The 25,447-nt window shown below is 47.9% G+C and overlaps 7 protein-coding genes across 7 annotated transcripts; 5 read left to right on the plus strand and 2 right to left on the minus strand.

Moving 5' to 3' along the window:
* Positions 1–435: 435 nt before the first annotated feature.
* On the minus strand, positions 436–2,166 carry KVR01_013137 (uncharacterized protein; the record flags this gene model as incomplete). The annotated part of the gene is made up of 2 exons (XM_044781430.1): positions 2,016–2,166; positions 436–1,887 (listed from the first exon to the last, which is right to left on the minus strand). Exons 1-2 carry the CDS (start codon positions 2,112–2,114, stop codon positions 436–438), a joined length of 1,551 nt encoding a protein of 516 aa, XP_044637782.1. The 5' UTR covers positions 2,115–2,166.
* Positions 2,065–3,413, plus strand: KVR01_013149 (uncharacterized protein; the record flags this gene model as incomplete). The annotated part of the gene is made up of 1 exon (XM_044791120.1): positions 2,065–3,413. The coding sequence occupies one exon, from the start codon at positions 2,065–2,067 to the stop codon at positions 3,322–3,324; it is 1,260 nt and encodes a 419-aa protein (XP_044637794.1). The 3' UTR covers positions 3,325–3,413.
* Positions 3,414–4,340: 927 nt separating this feature from the next.
* KVR01_013200 (uncharacterized protein) lies at positions 4,341–5,684 on the plus strand (the record flags this gene model as incomplete). Its single annotated transcript, XM_044794897.1, has 2 exons — positions 4,341–4,418; positions 4,470–5,684. The coding sequence occupies 2 exons, from the start codon at positions 4,341–4,343 to the stop codon at positions 5,682–5,684; spliced, it is 1,293 nt and encodes a 430-aa protein (XP_044637845.1).
* Positions 5,685–8,092: 2,408 nt separating this feature from the next.
* KVR01_013145 (uncharacterized protein) lies at positions 8,093–9,001 on the plus strand. The gene has a single exon (XM_044791166.1). The coding sequence runs from the start codon at positions 8,131–8,133 to the stop codon at positions 8,836–8,838; it is 708 nt and encodes a 235-aa protein (XP_044637790.1). The 5' UTR covers positions 8,093–8,130; the 3' UTR covers positions 8,839–9,001.
* Positions 9,002–13,955: 4,954 nt separating this feature from the next.
* KVR01_013191 (uncharacterized protein) lies at positions 13,956–15,784 on the plus strand (the record flags this gene model as incomplete). The annotated part of the gene is made up of 2 exons (XM_044781845.1): positions 13,956–14,237; positions 14,387–15,784. The coding sequence occupies 2 exons, from the start codon at positions 13,956–13,958 to the stop codon at positions 15,782–15,784; spliced, it is 1,680 nt and encodes a 559-aa protein (XP_044637836.1).
* Positions 15,785–17,024: 1,240 nt separating this feature from the next.
* KVR01_013216 (uncharacterized protein) lies at positions 17,025–19,146 on the minus strand. Its single transcript, XM_044782004.1, has 3 exons — positions 18,951–19,146; positions 18,783–18,878; positions 17,025–18,705 (listed from the first exon to the last, which is right to left on the minus strand). Exons 1-3 carry the CDS (start codon positions 18,954–18,956, stop codon positions 17,419–17,421), a joined length of 1,389 nt encoding a protein of 462 aa, XP_044637861.1. The 5' UTR covers positions 18,957–19,146; the 3' UTR covers positions 17,025–17,418.
* Positions 19,147–23,402: 4,256 nt separating this feature from the next.
* Positions 23,403–24,037, plus strand: KVR01_013142 (uncharacterized protein; the record flags this gene model as incomplete). Its single annotated transcript, XM_044793399.1, has 2 exons — positions 23,403–23,846; positions 23,984–24,037. The coding sequence occupies 2 exons, from the start codon at positions 23,403–23,405 to the stop codon at positions 24,035–24,037; spliced, it is 498 nt and encodes a 165-aa protein (XP_044637787.1).
* Positions 24,038–25,447: the final 1,410 nt, after the last annotated feature.

Raw genomic sequence — 25,447 nt, forward strand, 5'->3', positions numbered from 1 at the left:
CGGTGACTTACACAGCCTGATGTCCACCAAAGGCAATTGATGCACTGGCACCCCCATCGATTGTACCAGCGTGCCAGACAAGACAACATGAATATGTAAGACGGGGATGGATCACCAAGTGATCTGTCGACTTATAACTCAGGCGTGGTGAATTATTGACGTCCCGCTCTGTCCTGTCGGAAATCGCAGCTCAGCCTACAGTGAACTCAAGAATACACAAACTTTAGAATCGAATCTGCTCGGAACCCGGTAGACAATCACTCTCACTGATAATACTAGAAGTTCTACACCATTGGAACAATGCGGTGGTTTTCAGCTTGACCGTCAGCATCCTTCTCCAAAGTGGGAGCGACCACGTGGGATAAAATTGATTCTATCTACAGCGCAGACTGCCCAGTCCATCTGAATCGTCCTCCGTGAAGCCATCTGAACCAATCACGGGCGGTGACCTGCTCCGTACAGTAGGTCCAGATCCCCACCCTGCTCTCTGACACGCTCCCGAGTTACAGCACGGGGGTCACGGCCGGATGCCTGACCCTTCCTGTATAGTTCCAGGGCACCATCCTGACTACCGCTAGGTTCACTAACGGTAGTATACCCATATGCCTCAGGCTCAGGGGCTCCTGAGATGATGGACTGGCTGGCCGCGTTGAGATGCCCCAAGAGCTCGATTTCCCTCCTTGAAACCACAACGATCTCCTCGGGGTCGAAGTCTGGTTCTACCTCAGCATCACAGCTGATGTAATACAGCATGAACCTGGAACCCGGTTGGCCCAGCTGCCAGTCGGAGTCAACATGCGGTAGGGCCAAGGTACGGGCCGCCATGGGCTGGGCGTCTCGGATATCGCTGTCGTACACCCGAACGAAGTCGCAGCCTGTGCTGCCCAGCTTGACCGTGGCCAGCAACCGGTAACACACGACCTCTCCCTGGATGGGGTCGTCCATGGCCATCCGTGCCAGCTCCGTAAACCCCGGTGCATCATCGCGACCCCCAGGATCATACCTGACCCGGAGGCAGCGAGGACAGGCTCGAATGCCTTGGTGGTGGACATTCCCGTCAGCACTGGACCACTCCAGCTTGAACTTTGTGCCGAAAAACTCTGCAAGCTGCGTCCTGCCGTCCCACTTCCACTTGATCAAGCTCCTCTTGGCCAGGACCTCAGGGACAGCCGACTCGTCGGCCAAGGGCTGATCCTTTCCAGCCGGGATGCAGGTCATCTTCTGCATGGTCCACCCTGCCCCCTCGTGGCGCACATTTTCTGTCAAGGACCAGGCCAGGAACTCGGGCCGTGACCAGAACGCATCTGCCAGAACAGAACTCTCTATCAGCCTCTCGAATGTGATCTTGGCGTTTCCCCTCAAGACCTTCCGACACACGTGCCTCTGTAGCTTCAGCACGGCATCGGCCACCTCGTATGGTCGGCTGTACGGGGTGGTGTACCATGAATAGCGGAGGAGGTGTGTCTTCTCCTCGGCCTTGCGCCGTGCCTCCACGGCCGACTCTTCCAGGCCAAGGGCCGGGTCGAGAGGGTCGCAATGAGCGTTGATTGCCCTTATTATGAGCACTGCAGTGTCAATCGCGGCCTTTTCCCCCACTGTCCAGTCCCGCCCCTCGTGGCCAGTGAGACTGCCGTCGAGCGGCTGGGGCCATCTCGCCCTGAGTGACTCGCTCCGCTTCTCGAGGGGCAGCTTGAGCAGGTCCACGACGCCCTCGCTCGCCATTGTGAGGTCGATGAACAGGATTGAAAACGTATCGGACGGTGGCGATGGGTGGGCTTGCGGACGATGGTCGGGTGGGTGTCGGAGGGCGTGAGCGAACAGCTCAAACTGGAGAGTGGTAATTTTCGAGCTGCTTGTCCCTTTAGGCCGCTGAAACATCGGAGGTACCTGGGTACCTGTTAGCAGTCTGGGACGATAGGACCCACTTGCAGGCTTGGGTCTTTGGAAGAAATCACCAAGACAACAACCCCAGCGCTCGTTCGCCAAGCTTGAATCCCAGATTCGATTGTCCCTACCTGCACGCGCAACAACCGACCCTCCACCCACACACATACAGGCCTCACCATGGCCACCAAGAGCAAGGTCGATCCGGACAGGGTCGCCGTGGAGGACATACGCGAGCTAGAAGAGGACGTACAGAACACTCTGCTGCACCAGACATGGCCGTTCCCGATCCAGGATCCCGCCTGCAACACCACTGGCATTGAGTGTGCGGTTCTGGTCTTGCGCCAAGTCTTGCGAACCATGCCGACAGACAGTCACTGCCGAGCTGTGCTGTTTGGGGAAAAGGACCGAGCCAGACACGAGGTGGGAGAGGAAGAACTCGGCTGTTACCGAGCCCTGTTCCGATATGTATGGCACCATCTCCCCGACCTCGAACACGAGTCCGTGTCCAAGAGCCCGGTGCTGCGATACGAGGTGATGGACCGGCAGCGGGACCTTTTGAGGGATCTTGACCTGGAGCCCGGCAGTGACCAGTCCCATTTCTCATTTGAGGCTTTGATGGAGTCTGAGCTCATGCTGGCCTCGTTTTGGGGGAGCGCTGAGCTTCAGGTGGTCCGGAACGTGGTCGGCTGGCAGGAGGCGGGGCAGAGCGCATGGAATACGAGAGAGCGGGCTGTTCAGCACCAGCCCATCGACTGGGACGGGAACCAAGAGCCAAGCCTCGAGAAGAGGATCAACAAGATGTTTGGCTTGAGGGAGGTCAATGGTGGCAGCACTTGTATGATGCTGCCAAATTGGCCCAGGTCTATGCGCGTCAAGATGACAAACTCGGCCCCTGTCCTGTTGGCCAAGGTGAAGGAGCAGACACGCCTTCACCTCACGGGGTTCAATGTTCGGCCCGGCAACGAGACCGGTGGCAGTTACACGATATCTGAGACCCACGTCAGATACAGGTTGGCTGTTGCCGTGGTCATGAGGTCTTTTGGGGACGGGGATGATTTCGTCTACACCTTCGACTCGGAAGGCGAGGACTTTTATCCGCTCAGCAAGGATATTGCGCATCTCCGTCATGTGGGGCCGGTTCCTGAGGAAATGCCGATCAAGATGGCAATGCTTTACTATCACCGGCTTGATAATCCGGATGAAGCCATCGAGAACCGGTCGATATCCGGCCATGGCGAGTTTGGTCAGAGCCCGGGTGTCACGGATGACCAAAGGTTCCGTGAACGACTCAAGGCGCTGGACCCAAGTGCCAACAGTGCCAGTGGTTTCACCCCTGTTTCCAAGGCGTCTGAGGCTAGACTTCCCAAGAACATTGCCCCTGATTTGAGTGAGGCGCGGAGGAAGTTCTTTGCTGGTTACGAGCACCTGCTCCAGTGAGAAGGGCCAGCACAACTCTAGGGGTGTGACGGGGCCATAGGAGTGAGTTCTTTAAACAAAATAATTACAACAGAGTTGCGAGTCTTTCCTCCTTTCCTTCAGTGGTCTTAGATTGTTAGGTTCATACCCATTCCAATTAGACTTGTGACATGTATGCGTGTTCTCGTTGCACGTGACTTCAAGACTGGTTGCTGCCGGTGAAACTCGCTGTATATGTCGAAATACATGCGGTTATTTAGTCCACAAAGCTCATGGATATTTATCCAATTTGAGAAGGCTGGAAGGTTATCAAAATCGAAATATCTATAAACTCTCTCACTTCTACGTCGCCAACACATACATCTTTCTCAGGATGGACCCGGTTCATTACGTGAAACAGAGGAATGAACATGGGCAAACCCATTCCTTTTTACATCCCTGCAAGTGTAACATCTTAGTTTATGTTGGAACTGTATCCCTACTTAAGGTATTCTCAGTTGTGCCACCAAGCCACTCGGTTCAGCCATAATGGATGCGAGGTGCGAGTGAAGATGGATCTTGAGAATGGCCACACGCCACAAGATGTTCAAATTTACTGCGGGAAAATAGGTTTAAGAACTGAAGCAAAAATTGCGGTGATATAGAAGAGCGGGCTTGGAGAGGAATCATAATAATGAAGGGAGGCAGGCAAGGGACTCGAACAGAGGAGTCGGGCCTTGGTATGATGGGCACAGCCTCTCATCCCATCACCGGAAGCTCTCCTGTAAAACCCGAGCTCCCCTAATTCAAGCTCAACTGAAAGGCCCAAGCCCACTGTAAAGTCCAGGCCACCAATTATCTGACCAAAGGGGAGGCTCGAAGCCCCAGGTCCAACCTAAAGTGGGTCCCCAGGAAACAAACAGAGCAGCCCTCCTTGCACCCACAGTCGCAACCTCAACCGCAACTCAACACACTCTTTTGCCATCGGCTGTGAAGACAGAGCCACATCTCGACGCCGCTTTCTACAAGATATCATTCCTTTTACAGTACACGAAAAGATGCGTCAGGGTTTTCCTCAACGGTGTTACACCTGCGGCGGCTGGGGCCACAAAGCCTCCGAGTGCGCAAACAACCGGGTCCGTCGGAACAGCCCGGTTGACAGGCAGGCTGCTGGCCACAGGGAACAGCCAGTTTTGACGATTCACACTCTCCCAGCCGACCTGACTGTGGGGGCGGTGTTGAACAGCATCATGCGCCCGGCGCCAGCGTTTGGCGACAATCAGCAGCAGGCGTCGAACCCCGATGAAGCCAACGCGACCTCAATTGCGTGGATGCACAACGCCGACCAACGGACTGTGGTGGAGGGCCTTAATGCCTTCAAGGAGCGCACCGGCATACAGGACCCGGCCGTCCTCTACATGGACAACCAGACTGCCCGTGAAGCAGAGGCGCAACACCGTCAAGCAGCGGCGTTCCTCGCGGCCGGTGCTGCGGGGATGAAGAGGCTGCAGGACGCCGAAAGCAAGAGGCATTTGGACATCGCGTCCATCCCCTTCATGACCGGGGACAACAAGTGGCGCCCTCGCCGCAGACAGGGACAGTCTGGGAGTGGAGCGCTGCTGGGCGATGCGCAGCCCAAGCACGCTGATGCCGGTGCCGCGAATATCGGCCGGAGTGGCCATGGAGGCTTCGCCGGTGCTGGTGGCAGTGGCGGCGATGGCGGCGGCCGCCAACGCCCCTGGAGGCGTGGTGATGGCCCGATTGGTCATCGAAATGACGCCCGCGTTCAAAAGAACACGGACCGGGGCAGGGGCCGTGGTCGCGGTGGAAAACCCCGCGGAGGAGGCCGCGGTGGCATGGGTCCAGCCAGGGCCAATGCTCTCCACACTTGGGAGGCTGGCAAGACCGACCCCCAGCAGCATGTTGAGGGGGTCAACTTCGGCTCTCGGCTGAACGAGTCTGGGAGCGGCCCCCAAAACGAAGATGGGAGGCTTGCCGTGGAGGAAGGGCAGCGGGCCAGGCCCATGAGGTCTGACGCGATGCCTTATGGGTCTGCAGTTGTTGAGAACGGCCAGTTCGTGGTTCGCAACTTGGAGGAGCGAGACATCCAGCCCCTGATCGCTCGTGCCTCCCGCACTCAGCCGTCTGGACCGACGTGGGATGCCAGATTCATCAGGCAGCGTCACCCGGATCGGGATGGTCCTGCGACGAGTGAGGTGGCCAGAAGCCGCCACCTTACTGCGATGCTCTTGCCGGGCGACCCGTTCCTGGTCAACAGGAACGTGGATGCACAGGGCCGTCGCGCTCCGGCGGGGGATGCCGCACAGTCGGCAGACACGTCGATTCGGGGCCATATTCGGAAGGAATCCGGTGATGCCATGGACTATGAGGACGAAGACTAAAATGTCGGCCAGCCTCATATCGAACATGGTTGTCACCCGGATGTGCAGACATGTCAGGGTGACTTTGGCTGAAATGGTGTGATGGATTGTGTTTAGATTGCAGACTTGGTATGACCTAGGAGACTGAAACAGGTTTAACCCTCGCAACATAATGGAATTCCCGTGCTTTGATGTCTCGATGTAGTGATGTAAATTTGCCAGGCTGCTTGTCAGGGATGTTTCGAATCCGAGAGATCAGGCAGGGTGATTCATGGCTCATGATAAAGGATGATCAGGACAACCCAGTTGATCCTCTATGCCCTTTCAAGACCTTTGCGAGTTCGTCATCGTCCCCTTCTTCTTCTTGCCCAGCTCCAGCTACGTAAACATCCTCTGTTTCTACTTCTGCCTCAGGCTCCCATCTTTGATCTATGGCTGCCGCCCGTTCCCAACATCTCTCCCTGGAATTAAGAAAGTCCTCCCGACTCGTATAATCTACAGTGTTGAACGAGCAGCAGTGTGACCGTGGGTCTGGGTCATCATCACCAAGAGGCTTACGCTCCCAAATGTCTCGATAGATGCCAGTCTCAGAGATTGGCTCTTCCGGATCGATTCGCGTCAGATTCCTTTCATTGGGAAAGATAGGTAAGGGACAAGGGATGTCATAATCTGTGTTCCGATCGAGGCCCGAGAGCAGAAAGTCGAGCAGATCTTTCTTTTGTGTATCGAGCAGCTGCCAAATCCGGTAGGTGAAGTCCTTATGGTTTGTGTGGTTTCGCTTCTATTCCGTATACGTCCGAGGACATACATGGCGCCTTCATACGGTGGTAAGCACTCAAGACCCGTCCTTATGGTTTGAATGAAAGAAAACGGCGTCAGGCTATATCGTATAGCATTAGTATTTACTACGTCATTGGGCAGTACTGTAATGATTGGAGAGGAAAAGAGACGCTTTAACAAGAAAGTTGACCTACATCCTCATGAGGCTCGCGATCGGAGGGCTTGCGGCGGTCAAAGAGCACAACACCGCCGAATATTTGTGACTCAGCCCAGTATCCTACTATATCAGCTGCACCATTGGGGTACTGCTTAAAATCCCGATAGTTTTTGTGCATAAAGAGAGTTGGTAGCTGGCCAGTTGGATAGACGCTATAAAAGCCTTTCATACTTGTAGGTGCTGCCCATGTTACAAGGTCTTTGTGATTGCCCAGGTCTAGATCGAGTTCGTATAGATTGACTGCACATTGATGGATAGCAACAGCAACCATTTCGATCAGGCAGGTTTTAAAGGCCCTTGAACCTGGCGATGCAGCTTGGTATTTATAGACAAGCTAAACAGATTATATTAGCACAAAGATCGACATTGAGAGATGGGGGAAGATAAGATTGAGTGGTATGGTGCAGTGAATGGTTCCGCTTTCATACATGGGCATCGAATTTCAAGTCGTTTGAGTCGAAAGTGCTGCGGCTTTGCCTGACCTGATCCAAGACTCCTGGGCATAGTTCAATGTGTTGGACACGGACAGGGTGTGTTGGGGGGTAGACCCCATTGTGGGCGTCTAACACAATCTGGCTGAGCGGTGCCCCATCAATAATCTGGGCAAATGTAGTCTCGGAAGCGGGTGTGGATAAGACATTGAATAGTGCACGAATGAAGATATTGCGATGTTCCTGGCTCAGATCGTCCACTGTCAACTTGCGTGCCTCGGCCTCGCCGTCGGAGGCTGGTGTCGGTCTTGCCGACTCTCCAATCATTCTTTAGAATGGCTGGCAGTGATTATATGATGGATTGATGGCAGTTGAGATTGAAGTTCACGGACTCTGCTAAGTGGCTATTAAGTGGATAAGGGAGGGAGATGTGGCGGGGAAAGTGAGAAGTTGTTGGGTGTCCTAGGCATTCATTTGCGAGCGATTGACTGATTTTTACCATAGGGTTTAAAGCTAGGGTGAAAAGTGGGGTGTTTAAAAGAGGCTAGATGTTTTTAAAGTAAAATATAAATATTATATAATAATACTACTTATATAGTAAGTTATTTTCTAATTATTATAAAATGAATTTATTATATAAAATATATTTATTTTAGTTTATTTTAAAAATTAAATATTTAAATTATTTTTAAAAAGTTTATTAAAGTTATATTTATTTTAAAAATTTAATATTAAAATTATTTTTAGAAAAACTTTTAATATTATCTATATTTTAAATTTAAACTATTAAAAAATTATTAAAAAACTAAATGCACTTGTAACTAATTTATCTATGATTTCTTTTCTAGGTAGGAGAGTATAGCCTAAGTTGCTAATTTAGCGTGGTTTGTGTCCGACTAAGCTCACTACGACCTGCAGTCTACCTTGTCTGTATAAAACCCACGATTGAGTAAGCGATTTTCCCGCTCTTACTCGCGCTCTGTTTCTGCCTGCTGACATTCCAGGAAGCCTCCTCCACCACAATACCTCACTGCTCCCAATGTCTCCAAACCAGTCATCGTCCCACCAAGGGCGCCGCTCAGCTCTGGATTCTGCTGGTCAATCCGACGACAACCAGCAACAAACCAACGACACGCTCGCTACCCGCAGCAGCGTCACCTACACCATCACCCCCGAACTCCTCTCCTCTCCATACGCACTCTCTCCAGAAGCCTACCTCGCCGCCAACCCGAGCATCACCGACATAATAGGCAGCGCAGCAGTCTTCTACCACCCTCAACCCCATTCTCAACACCAGCCACGTCTCCTCCTAATACAACGCTCACCCCACGACTTTTTCCCGCTCAAGTGGGAGCTACCCGGCGGGTCCGTCGACCGTGGCGCAGACGGCGACTCCTCCCTGGCGGCGGGCGCGGTCCGTGAGCTACGCGAGGAGACGGGGCTCGAGGCCGTGCGGGTGGTGAGATGGGTGGCAAACCGGGAGTTTCCTGAGGGAGATGGGGTTCGAACGTGGCGGCAGGTGATTTTTGAGGTTGAGATTGGTGAGGTGGGCGAGGAGGAGGAAGGCATGGGAGGGCCGAGGGTTACGCTTGATCCGGAAGAGCATGTGGATTACCGGTGGGTTACGGCGGAGGAGGTTAGGCAACGTAGGTGCGGTGAGGTTGTGCTTGAGGATGCGGGTCCTGAGTGGAGGGCGGTGCTTAAGGGAGCATTTGAAATGCACAGCCGGAAGGAAGAGAGTCGCTAGATCAGTTTTTGTTTCCTCTTATAGTTCATCATATAGACGGGATAGTTCGTTTGCACTTTCTCCATGTCGGTGACTTCAGGATTAATATAGCTCACTCGATGTTTGTAGAAAGCGAACTATGTCTTCAGATGTACGTGGAATAGAAGCGAAACTAGGTGGAACGCGAACCTCGCCAGGATCTCCTCTATAAAGTGCATCGATAGCTAATCGGACGATGTTCAACGGCAACTTCTTGACTGAAAAGGGTCAGCAAGACGCAAACTGATTGGAATCTTCTGGAGATGCTAGAAATGCCTTGTGCGTAAGTTCATCCTCGGCTCAGACATTGAAACCTCGAATATAGGCGCGAACAGGAGTACGGGAAGAGTTTAACATGTACCGGAAGCCGTCGATCCGGTGAGCTTAAAGCCGCATACTTACCTAGGTATATATTCCGTGCATGGACGTCTTTCGTCTAACCTCAAGCTGGATTTCCGACTTCCTTCCAAGATTTTCATTTCACTCTGGCTGTCAGCCGCGGAAGGACAGCTCTCCAAATCCGTGGTCAAAAAGCGTTTCTCGCTGTCATTGAAGAACGTTTTCCTTAGAGCTTGAAGGAGACGTCACCGGATGAAGCGGCAACTAAATCCTGTGTTAATTCTTTGCACTATCCAAATTTCCACGACAAACTCCTAGCGGCCTCGTGCAGAAGCCTATCACGATGTTTGAAAATTAACACAGATTCAACACATCTCCTGCATCAACGCCCGATCACACAAGTTTCAAGATGCAAGCTGAGCCCCATGGCATAAAGCCTCCATCTCCGCGACACTGGTATCCGCGGCTGCAACCCTAGCACCAAACGCCCGCACACTGGAGCTGCCAAGCTCAGCATAAGCCTCCCAGTTCTGTTTGGCTAACCCACTGACTGGGTCACTTGCAAAGGCGACGTATGCGTCCTGAAAGGCCCAGCTTGTCGCTTCCTCCAGCTCTGAGCTTGCGCCTCGGAAGTTTCCGTGCGTACCCATAAGCATGGGCAACTCGGCTGAGTGGTATGCGCCGAGCCACGGCTGCGGTGAGATGTTGGTAAAGTTGCTAGAACAGGTTAATCACCTGCTACGAATCACAGACGGTGGCACCCGAGAAGATTGAATACTATCGACAAGAAAACAATGCTTACCCAGCGTAAAGGTAACGGAACGTCACACGTCCTGTTTGCTGGCGGAGACGAGTGGTCTGGGTAGCCGGGCAAAAGAACGTGGCCAGTCCGGCTTGGAGGGCGAGGGTCTGGTTGGGCCCGCTTGGGCTGTATGGGGCAAAGGGTACACCGTCCTCGGTGTTCGTACCAATAATGGCTGGCTACGGTCACGGTCAGTAGCGTTCAGCCAAAATCTACGGCGACACATACAATCTGTGCTTGCTTGTCTTCCAGCGCGCGCTGTGTGTAGTTTGAAAAGACAACCTTCTCATCCGGGACCGCATTGAAGCCTAGGCCTGGAGATACACCACTCTCTGCATAAGACGCCAGAAAGTCCTTGATTTTGATAGCATCAACACCGCGCATACACTCCAGTTCCTTGGCGGGTTCTGCACTCAAGCCGTGACATCCCAAATTCTCGGCGACAAAGGTGAAATTGGAATGGGGGGAGTCCGCTGAGGTCAGTCCAGACTCGGCCGTTCCAGAGTCCATGATAAACCCTCCAACGACAGGATCATCCGCATATGCGAAATTGTACATATCCACGGAGATCGACCCAGCACTCTGACCCCACAGCACCATGCGCGAGGGATCTCCTCCGAAGGCGGCTATGTTCCTTTGGCACCATTGCACAAATGCGCGCTGGTCCAGGAGAGCAAGGTTCTGGTCTTCCAGTCCGGCGGCATTGGGGAAGCCAAAGATGTTCAACCGATAGTTGAAAGACACCACGATATGGTCGCCAGTCCGATTGACCCACTGTGCGGGGATCTGGTACGGCACATCCTGACCACCGGTCTGAAAACCACCGCCATACACGTAAATAAGAACCGGGAGCGCAGATTTTACGTTGGTAGGTGCCCAAACGCTTGCCGTTAGACAGTCCTCGCTGATCGCGCCCGTCCGATTAAGGCCTTGCAAGTTGAACTCCAAGACGTCCCTGTTGTATACTGAGGGACTTGAGGTGGAAAGAGACTGCATACAACTTGGTGGAAGCTCGACGGCCTTGATTTGAGCATCAGGGTCGTCCAGCAACTCAGGAGGAGTCCAACGGCGGCCTCCCACAGGCGGCTTTGCGTATGGTATGCCCAGGAATTGACGGACATTAGGTAGTGATGGGTCAATTTTTCCATGGACTTGACCAGAAGTTGTGGGTACTTGCAACGCATTCCCTGCGCCTTGCCGGAGCCACGAGTGGTGCCCCGGGGAGGACCCAAGGGCAGCCTGTAAGAGGAGAGATAGGGTAGTGAACGACTTCATCTTGCGGCCTTTTTGGTTGTTGCACTGGGCGCGAGGACCATGGGCAGCGAGCCTCGGAAGCCCCCGCAGAGTAGTTAAGCAGCATCCATCTCTCGGCTACGGCCTGGTTGAGTGTTTTCCGTCGTCGGACGACTCAGTGATTCTTACCCCACAGTGCCTAGTGCCCACCTCGTGGGCCCCACGAGCCATCACCGCAGGGGAGGTGGAATTCTGGAGAGACCGGGGAGGCTACTCACTACGGAGCTCCATACTACGGCGCCTGGCCGGTGTTTGGACAGTGAGTGGTCAGCCAGAACCGAGCTCCATTGCCGTTCCCTCTTCCTCCCCGATACTGCCACAGAGAGGCCATCGTTTCGGCCCGATAATGTTTAAGCGAACACGATGGGAACATCCCTAGCTAGACATCAATGATGCAACGTACAATACACATGTCAATCATGGAGTCGCACTAACTCACGCCTGCTGCACTACGCCACGCGAGCAAGGGTCGAGAGCTTGGCGGAGAGCCTCCCCCACAGCAAGGTCGGATGAACGACCAGCCGGTCGGGTCGGCAAAGCAAGTCAATCTCCAGGGCTGTCTTTAACAGCATGTAATAGCACCCACTGCATTGCTCGAGTGCTCATATCGACTCCTGCCCGGCAACACAAGTCGGCGCCCGTCGCGGTCTAAGTCATCAACCTGCTAGAATCAAGACAGATTACAACCTCAACTCCGAAGAATGTGGCGGATGGTCGATTTTTCATCCGGAAATGACGTGGATCGACGCGTAAGTCAGCACCTACAAGTAAAAACCCCTCAGCCATGGACACCCCTGGCTCAGAGAGTTCTGTGCTTGGCGCTCCGCTCTGTGGGGCCGGCTGCCACCTTCAAATTGCTTCTACTATTGAGGACGTAGTAGTTCCGTCGTTTCAAATCCCGGGGTATATGAAATGTGTATAGCGTCTTCATGAAGTGTGACAGATATAAGACCTAGAGTTCTCTAGGGTCTTTTAACTTTTGACAAAACTAAAAAAAACAATGCCAGTAAAGGCGCAGAGAGAATACAATACGCACATGAGATGGATGTCATGCGTTGGAGCGCCAGGTCCAGGGGGTTACCGACCTGGTCTCAAATCGCTGCGAACATTGAACATAATGATCTCGTAGAATAAGAAGGTCATGAGCTTCTTTGATGAATCGATATCTCGCGCAAATGTCCTTTGACATTTTGTTCGATCTTGACAACTGTCTGATGCCACTGCATGCCCTTTGTATGTATGGGGATTAGAAGCAAAACCACATAACGACGTTAACCGCAACTTCAACGGCTTTTAGAGGATAGATGCTATAAGAGCCCGTACAAGTGATACATGTCCAAGGACAGAAGACGACGCCGTAGAGTCCATGCTACCATAAGATGAAATCGAAAATCTCGGGTATCTAAGAATCATGAAGGTCGTACCATCTAGTCTTGCTTCCTTAATCAGAGTTCGAGCCATCCACTCAGGATCACATGCGAACGGAGAATGTCCGTATTCAGCTCTACCTGAGGCTGTTGACCATGTGTGGGCCACTCTTTGACGCACATTCAATCACCACTCTGCGGTTGGCACAGTGCTAGCACGGTCCTTGATGCATAAAGTTCACGTTAAGGGGATCTCAGATTCTGCTAAAATCAGCCTATCTAGGCCCCTGGGGTACTAAGAGAATTCTAGCCGTATAATTATTGAATAAGGTAGTCACCAAGACTTTACCAGTATCTTACCTCCTAGGAGTGCAGGCAGCTATGGTCGATGGATGATGGTCGGTGGGTAAAATACTCGAGTGCACGACTCGTTCGCTACTAGTAATTGCCGGACTTTACCCGGCACCAAATAGTTGTCTGTTATCGTTCGCGTAATGAAGACCCTGCATACCGAGAACGCAGCCGACGAGTGCCCGTGTACATCTTCGTCAGTTCCTCAACAATCATGGCTGGACATCTCCCACCTTGAATCAACCACATTTTCCTCTAACCGAGCAAGCAACAACAATACATGAGCAGAAACCAATGCCTAAGACCTAGAGATATCCTTCCAACTTCTAACACTGGCTATGAAGTCTTCCTCCCACCCGCGAAGCCTTGGAAAGCTCAGCCGATAGACCAGCCTTACACAACAGACAGTGACCCAGCTTGACGCCACAGCGACCCCTAGCCCGATATTACACCAGCCCCGGGAAGAGGATAGTTTAGACAAATTTGCGGGTTACATCAGCTGGATACTCTGGCTAAGCACTCTCCAGCTTGATAATCCTGGGGTACCAAGCTTTACCACACGTGGTGCATAGTGGCTAATTTGTCGATGGGAGATATCACAATGCAGTGGGATAAGGTCTTACCCCAGACCCTGGGGCATTCTCCAGATTTCCCCACCCCCATACTACCCCTTCCAGCGCTCCCCGCATTCGCTTGCGCGTCCCCACAATCCCCAAGAGGCAACCTAGTCCCGGCACTAACTCGTTTCTTCGGTCAATAGTGCCGGTGTGGGGGATGCCATGGATGGTGACAATGTCCGTCTGCTGGATGGCTAAGCCATTATCCGGCGGACTGGTCACGACCTCAGCAAGTCCCTGACCAGAGAGCTGTATAAGTACGTGCTGGCGTCCGGTGGGCGAGCAGCCTCCAAAGATGCCGTCCATCGGAGCCCACGGCTGGAGAACACGATGCTATCCTTGCTGCCAGTAGTCCTCCTCGCGACGGCGGCAAAGTCCGCCGTCGCCACGCCTGTCATCAGCTCTCGCGACAGTGCTAGACCCGAGGTCGAGGTTGCCAATGGCACTTATGCCGGCGTTCATCTCCCTTCCGGCCAGGATCAGTTCTTGGGCATCCCTTTTGCACAGCCCCCCGTCGGCTCGCTACGCTTCCACAATCCAGTGCCTCTGAACACGACTTGGGACGGTCCGCGGGATGCAGCTGCGCTGTCTGCCTCGTGCGTAGGCTATGGGGTACGGCTCCATGTCCATATACCGTAGGCGTTGCAGACTGCTGACAAACAAACAAACAGCCATCTCAATTTGGATATAGGACTGACGAGGTTGGTGAAGATGTTTTGCTCTTCTCTGGTATTGATTCTGTGACTAACTGAGGCCTGCAGGATTGTCTCTATCTGAATATCTGGCGGCCATCAGGCTATGAGAACCAGACGCTGCCCGTTGCTGTGTGGATTCACGGCGGTGGTTTCGTTCAAGGCGCTGGCAGTGACCTGCGCTACAATCTCTCCTTCATTGTCGACCAATCCCAGGCAATCGGCGAGCCCATCATCGGCGTCAACCTCAACTACCGCCTGAGTGCCTGGGGGTTCCTCAACTCTCAGGACTTCTTCGACAGCGGCTCCTCCAACATGGGTCTTCGTGACCAGCGCCTTTCCCTGCACTGGATAAAGGAAAACATCGCCGCTTTTGGAGGCGACCCTGAGAGGATCACCATCTGGGGCCAGAGTGCCGGTGCCGCCTCCGTGGGCCACCAGATCCTCGCCTACAACGGCCGTGACGATGGCCTCTTCCACCAGGCCATCATGGGCAGTGGCGCACCGCTGGCCATCTCCTCCTTGGCTGACCTAGCCGAGTCTCGATGGGATCTCCTCCTAAACCGTACTGGGTGTGACACGGCAAGTGAGGCCGTCGAGTGCTTGCGAAGCCTGCCTTTCGAGGACCTGAATGCCGTCATTAACACGACCGAGCTGTCTGGTGGCTGGATGCCCAAGATTGACAACGACTTCATCGTGCGCGAATCTTCCCTCCAGATCGCTGATGGCAGCTTCGTCAAGGTGCCTATCATCGTTGGAGACAACACTGACGAGGGTACCTCGTTTGGGCCCAAGGGTGTAAACACGACAGACCAGTTCAAGACTGCCGTGATGCAAGGCTCGATTAACTCCTCATATGCCGAGGAGATTGTTGAGATCTATACCGAGGAACCAATCAGCCCCATCTTGACCAACCAAGCCAATGACTGGGTTCCTCCTCCCTCCGCCGGCGCTCTGTACCGATCGACGGTCGCCTACTTCGGGGACCAGGCCATGATTGCGCCTCGCCGCCTCACGGCGCGAACCTGGGCCGAGAACGATCTCCCCGTCTGGTCCTACCGTTTCAACGCCATCCCCGCGTGGGCGACCTACCTCGATGGCGCAACGCACTTCGTGGAGGTGGCCTTTTCCATGCGCAACCTCGACGGTGTGGGGTACCCGCCGATCCGCGTCAACCCATTCCAAGGCCTGTCCGAGTCGTACCGGGATCTTGCCCGACTGATGAGCAGCGACTGGGTGCACTTTGTCGCAAAGGGAAGTCCGGATGGGTGGAGCGGCCGTGAGGATGCAGCCAAGACGCTTGGGGTGCCGGTGCCGTCCTGGCCGCAGTACTCTGTCGAGGGGGGTGACGCTGCGAGCAATTTTGTTTATGAGGGCAATGTGACCAGCTATGTCGAGGAGGATACGTATCGTCTCAAGGGGATCGATCTCATTATATCCGCGAGCCGAGAGGTTTACGGCAAGTAGTTGATTTCGTTTCTATTTCGTATACGACCGGAACCATACACGGCACCTTCATATAGTAAATACTTGACTACCTAGGTACATATACAGTTTCACTTCTATTCCATATATATCTAAAGCTACATATCGCGCCTTTGAATAGTGATGAATGCATATAGATGCTAAGGTAATGTTAATAATAGTGGCAAAGCCGTTCAAAGCAAACAGAACGACAAGTAGAGAAAGGCTTGATAACGTGGTTGCTAAATAATAGGCCCTATAATAGCTACATGATGTCCACTTTATCAATATTGCCGCATCCCAGTAGGCGCTAATAGTACTCCTCAAGATGTGAAAGAAGTATAATGCACCCTTATCTGCGACGTAAAGGATGCTTTTTCAAAGTGGTTCCGACCAACTCGGGCAGAGATCACTGAAAACACCGGCCCATGTCCTGCCCAATATTTGTCTCCCTTCTTACTGTCGGATTCGAGATGCAAAGCCGTTTACTGATTGTACGGTTGCAGGGTCATGATCTTGCCTGTATAGCAAGCTGAGCTCTGCCATCCTTCTTTCCGAGGAAGAGTCCGCCGTCCTGCAGGAGTCCAGGCTTGGTGTGTACGTTCTTCGTGCTTCCTGTATCTCATGGGATAAATGTAATATATTGTAGCCAGAGGGTTGATATCAGCTGCGTAAAATATCTACGTGTTGGAGAATATGCGTGGGATGATGGCACTGAATGGAGATTCCAGCAGGGTCGCGGCACCTCTTGCGACAATCTTTACATGCTCTATTGGATAGAACCTGTCCATGACCTCGGGTAGTGTCACTTATGATGCTGCAATAATGTTAGATTTTCCGGTTTTTTCGGTAACAGTATTCCGCCCTGGCGAACAATATCTGAATCAAAGCTGAGCATAAGACCAGCGCTATCAATGATGGAAAGAATATCCACACTCTTATCACCGAAGAGGCGGCCGCAGAAAAGCTGGGACTTCTGCGTGCCGTTTCCGTGGTGGCATGTTCTTGTCCAAAGATTCATACGCTTCTCCGTCGCTGGATCTGGTTTTCCGGTGGCAAGGTTTCGACATATTATATGGTGTAGATCGGCGTGTTCTTGCAGAACGAGGGAACCGTCCTGCAATTTTCTACGATGGTCATCTCACGGGGATAAGACAAACAAGTACTTACGGCCCATTGCTTGACGAATTGGAGGTCCTCGCAGCGGTATTGGAAGACGAAGCTCGATTGATGTCAGACAATGCGATGTTGTGCCGGTGGATAGCAAGTCACAGTCATTTTAAATCAAAACTATCGGCTCACTGTTCGAAAAGTGCCCATGATACCCACAGCTTTAGACATTATCCTGACCACCAGTCGACTCGGAGCTTTCGATAATCAGCCAAACGCATGTATGTCACTACAACACGGCTCGTAACTCATAGAGAAAACATCTTGCCAGATAATGTTCGGAAGATCGTCATTCATCGACTGCCACCAAAAAAGAGCTTACTATCAAAGATACTACCAAAATTACTACTGGAGGGGATGTAGGAATTGGGCTAGCCAGTGGTCGAGCGAGACAACTGACGATTACTCCTCAAGATGAAGCGGTCAAATTCGCCCAGCGCTACCTCGCTGCGCCGTCAAAGCTGATATCATGACCATTTCGGCTGGCCGGGATACGCCGATCCATAAGCACCCCCAGCACCCGGGCCTCCTTGACCGGGAGCTGGTGGTCCACCGGGGTACTGGGGCACACTCCCCTGGTACCCACCACCGCCTCCTTGGTAGCCCGCTGGCGGCTGACCATACCCTCCAGGCTGCCCGTATCCTCCAGCCGCAGGTGGCGCGTATCCTTGGTTGTAGCCCCCTCCGTATGAACCCTGAGGGCCACCTTGGGGCGGGTAGGCACCACCTTGTGAGGGCGGCGGCACTCCTCCCTGGCGCTGGCCGGGCTTCTCGTCGGCCTCGTCCCAGGATGCGTCGATTGATCCGAGGAGAAGCTTCAGGGTCCAGAAGTCGGCGGTGAGCGCCTGCGAAGGGTTGATGCGGCTCATCTCCTCCTGTTCGATCTCGAGGGACGCGGTGACATCGACGAGGTGTCCGACCTGGGGGTGAGTATCGAGGCGGTTGAGGAAGCGACGCGCCTCTTCATCCTCACCGACCTGTGTGAACTGGTAGGCGATGGCGCCAGCACCCAGCGGGGTGCGAGAAAGCTCGTCAGCCGCGGCCTTGATGGATCGGAAGATGGTGTCGTCGTCTTCTCCGGCAGGCTCGCCGTCGGTGATGGTGATGATGAGCACGGGAACCTGCATCTGGCCCTGCCTCGCGCGCGACAGCACAAGCGGCTCCAGGATCTTGCGGCGGAGCTCGGTGCCAATGGGTGTACGGCCCCTAAAATCGACAGACTCGATAAGCCTGTTGACGTCGGCCTCGTTGCGGATGTTGTCACCCTGAGCGTTGCTGTTGATGAAACGGACAGTGACTCCGTCGGGGTCGAACAAGGTGGCGGCCGCAGCAGCCCTGCTGAGGACACGCATCATATCCCTGACACGCTTGCCGCCCTTGGGCAGCATAGAACCGCTGTCATCGACGTAGATAACAATGTCGAATAGGGCGAGACGTACTATGTCCTTGCCGACCTCGAGCGGGATCTGCCACGACCGGCACAGCGACTCGACCTTTGGCCCAGCGACACGGGCGACGTTGGTGATGTACGAGGGGTCGCGGAAGGCGGGCATGTTCTGGAGGTTCTTCTCCCGGATGCACTGCTCCAAGCTCTGGCGGAAGAGGTTCTCATCGGCCTGCATACCTCCTGCAACGCCTCCCGCTGCTCCCGGCGGGGCGCCCTGGGGCCTGTAAGCCTGGAAGCTGCCAGCTGGCGGGGGGTAAGATTGCTGCTGATTGCCGCCGGCGCCGCCTGGTGGGTAGGGAGGGTATCCCTTGAAGCCATGTCAGATTTCATCCACGAGCACGCAAAAATGGTGGCAGATCATGATGTGCTCAGGTGTTCCATTACCTGCTGGCCACCAGGAGGAGGAGCTCCCGATGACTGCGATCCCACGCCCTGGACGACTGCTCCAGCAGCTGCCGCCGCCGCCATCTTAGAAGCGAACTGTGGGATGCGGCAGGGGTCAGTCATGAGGCCGGGTGATATCGGTGATGCAGGATTGGGGACCCTACTTACGCCCATCACGGATTTGATTCGGCAGACAGTAAACTCTGGTAGTTGTCTTGAAAATGCTGGCAATGGCCGTGGATCGCAACTCGTAAGCCTGAGTTGCCGAGGGGGAGGAGCTTTTGATGCCCGAAGTTGACTGCGTGGCCGTAAGAAATGTCTTGGGAGCTGTGTTTAGGCTGCCTCCAGATGTCCTAGACTCCGATGTCGTGAGGAGGCGGAGCTGCCCTAGGGTAGTCTAGCTCCTTCTTTTGTAGTCTATGCTGGTACCCAGCCTCCCATTCGCTGTGAGGCGGTACAAAGCAAGCCGGCCCCAACAGCCACTCGCTTGTTCCTTCTAGTCACTGCTGCCCCAATCATGAGCGATTTGACTCAGTACCTAGGTACTCAGCTATCGTGTCAGATGACGTCACATCTCCCCCTCACTTGCATATTCAAACCTCGACCGCTTGCATCCGTCAAGTTTGTGATGGTGGACCAGCTGGAGAAAATTCAACCTACTCTAATCCGCCTACTTAGTTACCTAAATCACCCCTATAGCCATGTTCGGATGATTTAATGTCATTAGAAATATCAGCGCTCTCCCGTGACCACTGTCTCGTGACTGTGCAAAACGCCTGCTCGCTTTGTAGAGCAACATCACACAGTTCAGGTTGTCTTGTGTCAGACACTTGCTATGCCATCAACCAACCGTAATCAGGTCAAAGAACGTGTCAGTTGGTGTTTGAGCAGTTGCCAGTGGTTTGTGCGTCGTCACTAGCCGTGAGCTCTTTGTTACAGCCGAAGACGGCCTATGAGAATCAAGCATGGTTCAAATGTTCTTGATCCAAACAGGGCAGTTGACGTCGTTCACACAATTGTATTGGAAACTTGAATGCGGATTTAATGGGACAATTTGTAGCCGAGGCTATCTCAGTTTTCAAGGTCCCCAGCCAAATCATAGCAATATCACTGTTCAGGGACGTCACACTAAGTCAACTAATGGCCCTATACACACCCCTACTCACATATAAGTAGATTTCAAGCACCTATTTAAATACTATCTAACTTTAACCTTAAATTACTTAATAATTAAAGAAATTATTTAAAATTTAATAATAATATAATACTTTCTAACCTTTAAACTTTAATATATAAACTTTATTTATTCTTATTTTTATTATTAAATCTACTTTTATTAACTATTAATAAATCTATTAATATACCTTACTTTATTATTACTTTCTCCTTTCTAATTACTATAATATTAATAAATACTTTATTTAAATTTAAAATAACTTTTATACTTTTTAATTATTAATTTTAAAAATATTAATAAAAATATCTCTTTTAACTTTAATAATAACTATATATATAACTAACTTATTAAAGCTTTTATTAAACTTTTAAAAAAATTATAAATAATTTATAAATATTATTAAACCTATATAAATTAACTTTAATTTTATATATTTAATAAAATAAATAAAAATTACTATTATTATTATAACTAACTTTTATTTAAAAATATAGTTTTAATAATATAAATATATTAAACCTTTCATTATTAACTTTTAAATTATTATTAACTACTACTAATCTTAAATTAAATACTTTCTAATAGTTATATAATTAAATTCCTATAATATATTATACTTTAATAATATATACCTTTATAAAAATACTTTTTAAACCTTTTAATAAATATAAAAAAATTTCTTAAAAGAATTCTCTATATTATATATTTATACTAATAAATTAAAACTTTAATAATACTTTTACTTTAAATATAAAAATAATTTAATATTAAATAATAATAATATATAAAATATATATAACTTTAACTATATTATATTTTTCCTTTATACTATATAACTATTTATTTCTTTTAAGTTTAAAGTTTATATATAATATTTTTAATAGCTTTATATATATCTTTATAATCCTTTTAAAGAGGAACTTTAAATCCACTCTTTCCTTTATTTTATTATACTTTTTATATTATTAAAGAGTTAATAATTATTAATAATAAAAATATAAACTTAAAGAAAGATAAACTTATTATACTTTCTTTTTATCTTTTATAAATTACTTTTAAAACTCTCTCTAAAAGTTTTAATACTTTATTATAAAAGTCTTAAGGTAGTATATTATAAATTATTTCTTTATTTTAAATCTTTTAAAGTTAATAATTATATATTTAAATAGAAGCTATAATATTAACTTTATAAACTTATTTAATAAAGGTCTTATTAATATATATATATATAAAATATATATATATATATTTAAAGGATAATTTTTAATTAGACTTTCTTTAATATAATTTATTTATATAATAACTATTTTTAAATTTAATTTTATTATATAACTCCTTTATAATAATTAAACTATAAATTCTTTTATTTATAATTTTAATTAATATTATTATTAAAATAATACCCTTAACTTTATTTATATATTATAAAGTTAAAGTTATAAGTATTTATTATATTATAATTATTATTATTAATATTATATTCTTTCTAAATATTAAATTTTAAGTACTTACTATTATATAAAGGTACTATATATATTTTTAAATATATATAAAATAAAAGTAAAACTATATAAAATATATATACTAATAGAAAAATAAATTAAATTTAATATAAAAGTATTCTTATAAAAGTTATTAATTATATATAATTTATAACTATTAATAATTAATACTTATTACTACTTTTATTTTAACTTTATTAATAAATTAAATATACTTTAATTATTATAAACTAAATTTATTATTAATCTAATTTATATTTAAATAAATAAATTATTAATCCTTAAATTAATTAAGTTATTAATAAAAACTATTATTATTAAATTAATTTTTATAAAATATAATAAATAATAATAAAACTTTTATTATTATTAATATACTTAATTTTATAAATTATATATAGATTTAAAAGTATTTTTAATTATTAAACTTTATAAAAATAATTTAAATACTTTATTATTATTTTTATTATTTTTTAAAACTAAGTCTATTAATATAATATTAATACCTTTATAAAACTCTTTAAATATTTAAAATATTAAATTAATTAAAAGTTTATTAAGATTTTTAAATATAATATAATTAATATAATAATAATTAATTTATATAACTTTAAGTATTTTTAAAAAGATTTTTAAATAAAAATAATCTATTTAATATACTTTAATAAATATAAACTTATTAATTAATAAATTATTTTATAAATAATTTAACTTATAAAATATTAAAGAAGGATATAAATAAATAAATAAATAAATAAATAAAATAACTTTATATAAAAGTTTAATTAATTAAAAATCTTTTATATTAATAATAATTTTATTAACTTAAATTAATATCTTTATAAATTAATATTTTTATAAAATAATAATATAATTATTATTAATTAATATAATATTAATTATATATTAATTTTTAATTTAATTTATTAAAATATTTATCTATAATATAAATAATTTTCTTTATAAAGCTACTTATTATACTATTATATAAAAATAAAATAAATTAAATAATAAAATTTATTTATATATATAACTTTTATAACCTTTATAAAGTAGGTATATATCTAAGTAATACTAATTAGAATAATAATGATTTAGGTTATATATAAGTAGGGGTGTATATAGGGCCATTAGTTAACTTATAAGCTCGAGTACTACCGATATGTATCTAATACTATCGGCGCTAGGGTAGTCCTCAGCTCGCCCCGAGGTGGTCACATTGATGGTTTGAAGGCTACCTAGGTAGTTCGTTTCTATAATCTTTTTGATCTGCCAATGTAGGACATGTGTGAAATCTAAGGTGAAGGGCGAGTGATATTGTCTAGCAACTTGGTATCCGCCTGCAGTACCCTTCTCATTCAAACCCCTAATACAAAAGTCCCGTACTCTAAAGCTTCACTGAGGGTCTCTATCAGACCATTAAAAATATAACAGATTATGTCCGCATCCTCGCCGGGTTGGCATTTTGATACACATGGCCCTGAATTGACCCGATAATGTTTTCAGGGAACAACAAGCAAGAGTCTAGGTTCCAGGGCTCAAGAGCCCCATTTGGACCGGTCGGGACCAGATCCTAGAATGACAGCGAATGAGCCCGCGAACTGCGAATTATCCCAGTTGAATAATCAATATACCGCTGCTGATTGATTGCCTGGGGAAGGGGCGGGGGGCGGATAGCTGGGTCAACAGTCTAACCTCCTGAAGTGTTGTCCATCAGAATGGCCATGGGGAAAGGGTTATTGCACACTATTGTTAAAACCTTTTGGTTGATGCGGCTTAAGTAATCACAGAGCTGCGGGGTCAACTTCGCGTTTTCCACAGTTAAGCCAGCCGTGCTGTGTGGTATAAAAACTAATGACCTGGCTGAAAGGTTCCTTCAGTACGCCCAGCCCATCATTCTCCTACACACATTCTCTCCATATCAACCGCAGACCCTTCACAATGTGTATGACAACCGTTCTACGAGGCTTCAAGGTCCCGCTACCTATACTCGACGCCTTCTTACTCGCCAACAACATTTACGAGTCTGAGTCACTTTGTCGGGGTATCCCACCCTTTTACGAATACAACAGCGTCGACGAGGTCACTACACTCCTGCGTAACAAGGTCGGCAACGGAGATAATAAGACTCGTATCTTTATCCCATCACGTACAGGCTTTGACTTTGCATCGTCCGCCTATATTGCTTTCGACTGGATAGTAGTCTTTGCACAGCACAAGTTGACGGAATTTGATACTAGCCCGCCCCCGGGTTTTGAGGAGCTTCGGAGGGAGATCTTGTCCTACGCCGAAGGGGACGTTTCGCAGGATGCGAAATACCAAAATTCCGTCTATGTCGTTATCACTGACGGGCGGTTTCTAAATCCACCTGAGATTCACAACCGTGTAAATGTATTTTTGACCCTCCTACCTAAAGACCCACCCTAATTTTCCTGCCCAACCCCTATTTCGACCGCAGAGGCCCTTCTCAGTACGCTGACTCGTTGGTTATGGCAACTTATAGGACAGTCGTGTGCTACCAGAAAATGCTTGAGACGGAGCAGCCAAGTGCCGAAGTTTGGATGGAGATTGACTGAAGCTTGTACATCGCTGAGATGTCAGCCTGGTACCGGGGGATATGGAGGTGGGAAGGGGGTGAATTCTCCAACCTACAGATGCCCACACTGACCAGGAGCGAAGCGAGGGCTAGCCACATAATTCTTCTATTATGCGTTCATTTCTTCCGTGCCCCATCACATCACTCTGAATGATATTTCGGGGCTCGCAGGTTCAAGGGGGGAAGTATTATTCTGGGGTATTTGGCGATCTGCAAGGGATGCTGCCACTATTCACAACCTCCATGCAACGAGAAGTAGGATGGGATCCTGTGCAAGTCCTATTAGCCATTGAGTCCAATGTTCACATAATGACAAGTTTAGTCATGATCTCGGGAATGCTATTATCTCTGCACTTTTATCGACATTGTGTTTTTTAAAAGAAAAACGCTGGGTCTTAAGCGTTTACGACTGTGTGAAGACACCACATACATTTTATATGTATGGGGGGTCAGAAACCAAACCAGCTCGGGAATGCTAGACTGTAGCTTGGAGCAGCGGTACTTAGGTATGCGTGTGAGAGAATTCCCCCACACCCAAATGAACAAGACACCTATTGTCTAGGGCTTGCTCTAAGGGTCTACTCCTCTAATTGAATAAAGTACAGCGTAAATGATGACTATAAAGTAATGCAAATTTTAATCCATGCATGCACGTGTGGTTTTGTTTTGACATGGCAGACATAGTACTGCAGTAGAGCTTCGGGTTTTCTTCACATAGTACGTTTAGAAACAACTAGGCATCAATGAAAAACTGTGGGTCATTATTTCCACCATGCTGGCTACGTGGTGACAGTCGTGTAAAGTTGAACGATTTCTAAGAAAAACGACCAGACCTTAGTGTCTACAAGGCCAGAGGGGTGGCCAAGAGGATTTATATACCAAACGTCACGGAGTGTCACGGAGTAATAGTAAGGCATAAGCGGATCAAAAGCGAGCAGCTAATTAACCCGTCTAGGACAGGGCAGGCACAAACTACCTGGGTAGTCAGAGGCCGAGTCGGAGCTGTGGTACGCTTATTAAGAACGTACTATTCAAGACATTTTATAAGAAACTAAAAATACTAATAGTGCACAGTATAGAGAGTTTATAAGAATTCTTACACACCCCTATACTCTAGGCACTATATTAAGTTTTTTTCTAGGTATATTATATAAGATATTTCAACTACTTTAAAGATTAAACTTACTACCTTAACTAATTATAGGTATAATAGAGTAAGAAACCCTAACTAAGTAGGTAAATAACCTCTAATATTAATTAATTAAGGTGCTTATCCTACTATTTAAGCTAGCCGGGCTTATAACCTATAAGAAACTAAAAATACTAGTAGTATACAGTGTAGAGAGTTTATAAGAATTCTTACACATTTAATGGACTTAGCCTGGGTGGT

This window comes from Diaporthe batatas (assembly GCF_019321695.1).
Source record: "Diaporthe batatas strain CRI 302-4 chromosome Unknown Contig00024, whole genome shotgun sequence".
Taxonomy (NCBI): Eukaryota; Fungi; Ascomycota; class Sordariomycetes; order Diaporthales; family Diaporthaceae; genus Diaporthe; species Diaporthe batatas.